This window comes from Eimeria acervulina, genomic scaffold (assembly GCF_000499425.1).
Source record: "Eimeria acervulina Houghton genomic scaffold, Eah_scaff722, whole genome shotgun sequence".
Classification (NCBI taxonomy): Eukaryota; Apicomplexa; class Conoidasida; order Eucoccidiorida; family Eimeriidae; genus Eimeria; species Eimeria acervulina.
Window position 1 is genome coordinate 3,905 of NW_013549636.1, and position 6,600 is coordinate 10,504.

Here is a 6,600-nt window from a genome sequence, read left to right on the forward strand (position 1 = left end):
CCCTAAACCCTAAACCCTAAACCCTAAACCCTAAACCCTAAACCCTAAACCCTAAACCCTTGAAGATGGATGCATCAAAGTTTTGCAGTTTATTGGAGGGTACATTAAGCGACGATTGCGGTGTACGCAGACAAGCTGAAGCCTCTTTGTCAGAACTAAAAGAAACAGCAGCAGATATGTTTATTTGTTATTTGTTAGAGACGCTGTCTATGCACCCAGAAGAGCAGCTACGATTGCAAGCTGCTGTGCTGCTGCGTTCTTTAGCTTTTAGAGGCCCCCTGAGCAGCAAGACGAATGTGTGGGGTTATCTATCTGCTGCAGTGCAGCAGCAAGTGCGGCAGCAGCTGCTGCTCTGCTTAGCTAAGGAGAGCAGCAAAACAGTTCGCAGCAACATCTGCAGCACAGCAGCAGATCTTGCTGCTGATTTGCTGCCAGAGGGTCAGTGGGAGGACCTGCTTTCATCAGTAATGAGTTTGCTGCTGTCTTCTTCAGCAGCGCAGCAGCAAGCAGCACTGCAGGTCTTGACAGATGCTGCGCCTTCTCTCTCTCCTTACCTTCAAAATGAGCAGCAAGTGCTGCAGCTTGCTGCTGCTGTAAGAGCAGCACTTAGTGCTGCTGCTACAGCAGAAACAAATGTTGAGGCGCTCGCATTGCTTGTTGCTCTCGTTGAAGACGGGCAGAGAAGTGAGAACAGCTGCTGTTGCTGCTGCTGCTGTTGTTGTTGCTGCTGTTGCTGCTGCTGTTGCTGTTGCTGCTGCTGCTGCTGCTGCTTCTGTTGCTGCTTCTGGTGTTGATGCTGCTGCTGACGATGATGATGCTGCAGCTGCAGATGCATATGTGATGATGGTGTTGCTGGTGCGGCTGCTGGCCATCCGCTGGTGCTGCTGCTGCTGCTGCTGTTGCTGCTGCTGCTGCTGCAGATGTATATCGGAAGATAGCAATAACAGGAGCTTCAGTGTCTCTACTTGTTGTTGCATGCATTGAGGCTGCGCTGCGGCAGGCAGCAGCAGAGACAGCGCAGGGGCAGACCCCAGACTTCCAACTCGCAGAAAGGTACCACCTGCTGCTGCTGCTGCTGCTGCTGCTGCTGCTGTTGTAGCTGCTGCTGTTGCTGCTGCTGCTGCTGCTGCTGCTGCTGTTGTTGTAGCTGGTGTTGTTGCTGGGGTTGCTACTGCTGATGGGAATGCTGCTGCTGCTTTTGCTGCTGCTGATGATGATGATGCTGCTCTTGCTGCTGCTGCTGCTGCTGCTGCTGCTGCTGTTGTGTTATTGCATATGTTAATGAGAGCAGCATTGCTGCAGTATTATGAATTAGAGGGTTTTGCTGCTGCAGCCTTCTGCTGCTCTTCCCCCTGCTATTTTGCTGCTTTCTTAACCGTTCCTGCTGCTATTTCTGCTGCTGCTTCTGCTGCTTCTGCTGCTGCTACTGCTGCTGCTGCTGCTGCTGCTGCAGGGCGTTGGGGCTGACTGTAGAATTAGTAGAAGCAGACAGAGGCGGTGGTGCTGCATTATTAAAGCCCGACTTATCTGACTTTCTTTCTTATCTCACGGCTCTTGCAAACGCAGGAGCAGAAGTACCTGCTCTTGCTGCTGGCGCAAATGCAGCAGCAGCAGCAGCAGCAGCAGCAGCAGCAACGGCGGCGGCAGGCGCAGCAGCAGCACCACCACCAACAGCAGCAGCAGCAGCAGCAGGTGGTTGTATTGCTGGGGCTGCATGCGCTGCAACAGAAGAGCATGCAGACGGAACAGAGACACTACGCCGACTCGCAATTGAATGTTTGCTGTGTTATGCAGAGACGAAGCCTCAGCACATGCTGGGGTGTATAGGCAGCTTAAAAGAATTAATACGCACCCTACTCAGATGCCTGCTGCATGCAGAAAGCAGCGAGTATGAAGCCTGGTTTGAAACAGGCGAAGATCATGATGATGTCAGCTTCTCACTCCTGCTGCTGCTGCTGCTGCTGCTGCTGCTGCTGTTGCTGCGGGGGGTGTTGTTGCTGCTGCTGGTGGTGGGGGTGTTGCTGCTGCTAGGGGTGTTGATTCTGTTGCTGCTGCTGCGGGTCTTGCTGTTGCTGCGGGTGTTGCTGCTGCAAGTGTTGCTGCTGCGGCTCTTGCTGCTGCATGACCTGCCGCTGCTGCTGCTGAAGGTCTTGCTGTTGGGTGTACTCTTTCTGCTGCTGCTGTTCGTTTTTTGCTGCTTTTGCTGCTGTGCGTGCTGCTGCTGGATCTATTCTTGCTACTGCTCTTGCTCTTGCTGCTACTGCAGCAGCAGCATCAGCATCAGCAGCAGCAGCAGCAGCAGCAGCAGAATGAGGGTGATGTTGATGTGTGTGTTTAGGAGCAACGGTTATACTGCATAGGAGAGGAGGGTCTTGATCGCTTAGCAAATGCGTTTGAGAGAGACGAAGAAGACAGCAGCAGCAGCAGCAGCAGCAGCGGGAGACAGGGGAGGCAGCAGCGGGAGGCTTTGTCTGCAGCAACGCATGTGCTGCCGCTGCTGGCTGAAGAGTTAAAGACATTCGTTAGTCATAGCAAATGGGTGTATCGATTTGCTGCTCTTATTGCTATTTCACAAACAACAGAGTATCTACCAGCTGAAGAAGAGCAGCAACTTGCTGCTGTTGTTCATACCGTCGCAAAGGTATGCCTCATCTGCTGCTGCTGCTGTTGCTGCTGTTGCTGTTGCTGCTGCTGCTGCTGTTCTTGTTGCTGTTGCTGCTGCTGCTGCTGTTGCTGCTGCTGCTGCTGCTGCTGCTGTTGCTGCTGCTGTTGCTGGAGCAGCAGCAGCAGCACGTCTCCGACTAGGAGACAATTAGGGGTTGTTGCTTGAATAGACTGCAGCAGTTGTTTGTGCTGTTCTATTTGCACTTCGTCAGGGTTTAGGAGACTGCGACTTTCGCGTCCGTTTTGCGGCGTGTCAGTGCTTGGGTCAGCTGTCTCTGGAGCACTCACCTACAGTGCAGCAAGAGTTTGCTGCTGAGCTTCTTAACCCTTTAATTGCTTGCTTCTCTGACCCCGTATGTGCTCCCCCTTACTCGCTTTCAACTCCTAGCTAGCTACCTTCACAAGTCGCTACCTAGCTGCCTATCTAGCTAGCTAGCTAGAGAGCTAGGTAGGTAGGTAGCTAGCTACCTAGATAGCTAGCTAGCTAGATTTATGGATAGCTAGGTAGCTAGGTAGCTAGCTAGATTGATGGGTAGCTAGGTATCTACGTAGATAGCTAGCTAGATAGGTAGCTAGATTGATGGATAGCCAGGTAGCTAGCTATCTAGCTAGGTAGCTAGCTAGCTAGCCCGCTCCCCACCTAGTTCCCCATCTAACTTTCTAGCTATTTAGCTATCTAGCTGTCTATCTATCTAGCTGGCTATCTATCTAGCTAGCCAGCTAGCTATCTAGCTAGCTAGCTAGATAGCTATTGCTTGTGTTGTTTGTGTTTGGGTGTCTGCACAGACACCGCGAGTGCGTAGTCATGCATGCGCTGCATTTGTTAATTTTGCTGAGGAGCTCGAGAAGCAGCAAATGCTGCAGCTGCTGCCGACCGTCATGCCCAAAGTTCTGCAACTCGCAGACACCGATTCCCGTACAAACCCTAAACCCTAAACCCTAAACCCTAAACCCTAAGACCTTTGCAGCGATAGCCCTAACACCATATGCGCACAGAGAAAACATAAGTTCTACGGCAGCAGCAACGGCAGCAGCAGTAGCGGTAGCAGCAGCAGCAACAGCAGCAGCAACAGCAGCAGCACCAACATCCCCATTATCCCCCAGTAGTAGTAGTAGCAGCTGCAGCAGCAGAAGCAGCACCCCTTTCAGCTGCAGCATCAGGAGCAGCAGCAGCAGGAGCAGCGTCAGCAGCATCAGCAGCATCAGCAGCATCAGCAGCATCAGCAGCAGCAGCAACAGCCGCATCAGCAGCAACAGCAGCACTAGCAGCAGCAGCTGTTTTTGAATAGATGTACAGCAGCAGTTTTTGTTTGTTTGTTTGTTTGTTTGTTTGTTCTCAGCTTTGTTGGTGCGACAGCATGCTGTGACGTGCATAGCAGTAATAGCCGGCGTCTTAGGCGAAGACTTCACACCTTTCTATTCTTCTGTGCTGCCTGCTTTGATGAAGCTCATGGTCGATACACCCCAGCAGCAGCAGCAGCAGCAGCAGCAACAGCAGCAGCATAATCCCCAAGAACTCGCGCTACTCAACAGCCTCCGATGCAAAGCCATTGAAGCCGCATCCATTGTTGGATACAGCGTTGGTTAGTATAAGGGTTTAGGGTTTAGGGTTTAGGATTTAGGGTTTAGGGTTTAGGGTTTAGGGTTTAGGGGGCGAGGGAAGGCATTGACTTGGGTTTCGGGTTTTTGATTGAGAAATAAACCTTCAAGAGGGTTAAGGGTTTAGGGTTTAGGGTTTAGGGTTTAGGGTTTTAGGGTTTATAATAATAATAATAATAATATATATATAAAATAATATATTTATTTTGAAGAAGTTTAATATATATATTTTGTTGTGCTGCTAGGACGAGAAGTTTTTGCTGCAGACAGCGGCTTCGTCGTGACTCAGCTGCTGGAGCTGTACAGTCTGACAGAAGCTTCATTATTAGCTGCAACTAACAGCAGCAGCAGCAGCAACAGCAGCAGCAGCAGCAGCAGCAGCAGTATGATTGAGGGTGAAGAGACAGAAGCTATAAGAGAGTATTTAGCTGAAGCTATCTCTCGTCTCTGCAGGGTTATGCAAGCAGACTTCGTACCCTTCTTACCGAAGCTGCTGCCGCACATCTTCTCTGTGCTGTCTATACAGCCCAAGACGCTCAGCACTGAAGAAATACAACAAGCAGAAGAAGACGCTGAATTCGACGTACGCACATTACATTTAGGGTTTAGGGTTTAGGGTTTAGGGTTTAGGGTTTAGGGTTTAGGGTTTGGGGGTTACAGGTTGGGGTTTCAGCATCAGCAGCATCAGCAGCATCATCAGCATCATCAGCATCAGCAGCATCATCAGCATCAGCAGCATCATCAGCATCATCAGCATCAGCAGCATCATCAGCATCATCAGCATCAGCAACATCGGCAGCAGCAGCAGCAGCATCTACAGCAGCATCAGCAGCATCAGCAGCATCAGCAGCATCAGCATCATCAGGAGGAGGAGGAGCAGCAGCAGCAGCAGCAGCGCGGGCATGTCTTCATGTGTATGTTTGTGTCTGCAGGATATGACGTACGTCGTATTAGAAGACGCAAAGGGTGTCGGGCTGCGAACAGCTTTGTTAGAAGAGCAGGAGAGAGCATTAGAGCTGCTGCAGACAGTGCTGCTGGTGCTGCAGGAGAGTCTTGCTGCAGCAGCAGCAGCAGCAGCAACAGCAGAAGAAGTTCGAGGGCTTTTATATAAAACGGCAGAAACTCTATCACCCCTACTTAAGCATATATTATCAGACAGTATTAAAGAAAAAAGTATTGAAGCAGCAGCAGCATTGCTGTCTCTTCTAGCTCTCTGTCCTCAGCATCAAGAGTTGAAGAGACAGCTGCTGCTTGTACTTCTTAATACTTCTTTTGCTTCCTTAGCAGCAGCAGCAGACGATGCTGAAGCAGCACAGACGCAAGCGTCTGCCCTAGCCAAAGCAATAGAAGCAGCAGGAAGCAATGTATTAAATAAACAAGAAGTACGCTGCTATATCCTTAACATTGCTGTCTCTCTCTTCTTCTTATCTGTCTCCTTTACTCTTTGTTTACTGTCTCCTATCTTCTTATTTGTTTATTTTATTTTTTGTTGTTTGTTTGCTGTCTTCTCTTTTAACTGTCTCCTTTTGATTGCTTTGAGCTGTCTCTTCTGCTTCTTTTTTTAGTTATTTATTCTCTTTACTTCTCATTTAACTGTCTCCTCTTATCTTTATAACTGTCTCTTTACACCACAGCTAAGCACAGCAGCAGCAACAGCAGCAGCAGCAACAGCAGCAACAGCAACAGCAACAGCAGCACCATCAGCAACAGCAACAGCAGCAACAGCAACAGCAACAGCAGCACCATCAGCATCAGCAGCACCATCAGCAACAGCAGCAACAGCAGCATCAGCAACATCAGCAGCATCATCAGCATCAGCAGCATCAGCAGCAAGATTAGATATTTTTCTGTTTGCTGTTCGTTGCTTCAGGTGTACGAGCAGGTGACGAAGACGCAGGAGCTGCTACAAAAGAGCAGCGAGCGGAGACAGGCTTTAATCGCAAGCCGTGAAGCAGCAGCAAATGCTGAAGATGAAGATGTCGCAGATCTTCTCGAGGACGAAGAAGCAGTAAATTAATTTTTTATTTATTATATCATTTAATATTGTTTATATTCTATATATATATATCGGCGCTGCTTCATTTGCTGCTTCATTTTGCTGCTTTCATTTGCTGCTTCGTTTGCTGCTTCATTTGCTGCTTCATTTGCTGCTTCATTTGCTACTGCTTCATTTGCTGCTTTATTTGCTACTGCTTGATTTGCTGCTTCATTTACTGCATTTGTCTCATTCTGCTGCTGCTGCTTCTGCTGCTGCTGCTGCTTCATGTGCTGCTGCTGCTTCTGCTGCTGCTGCTGCTTCTGCTGCTGCATTAGCTGCTTCATCTGCTGCTGTTTCAT

General features: G+C 49.5%; 1 protein-coding gene across 1 annotated transcript; it reads left to right on the top strand.

The window, feature by feature from the left end:
- Positions 1–209: 209 nt before the first annotated feature.
- EAH_00047320 (importin beta-3 subunit, putative) lies at positions 210–6,280 on the top strand (the record flags this gene model as incomplete). The annotated part of the gene is made up of 10 exons (XM_013394578.1): positions 210–684; positions 921–1,053; positions 1,454–1,928; positions 2,339–2,641; positions 2,922–3,017; positions 3,451–3,580; positions 4,005–4,247; positions 4,509–4,658; positions 4,924–5,645; positions 6,134–6,280. The coding sequence occupies 10 exons, from the start codon at positions 210–212 to the stop codon at positions 6,278–6,280; spliced, it is 2,874 nt and encodes a 957-aa protein (XP_013250032.1).
- Positions 6,281–6,600: the final 320 nt, after the last annotated feature.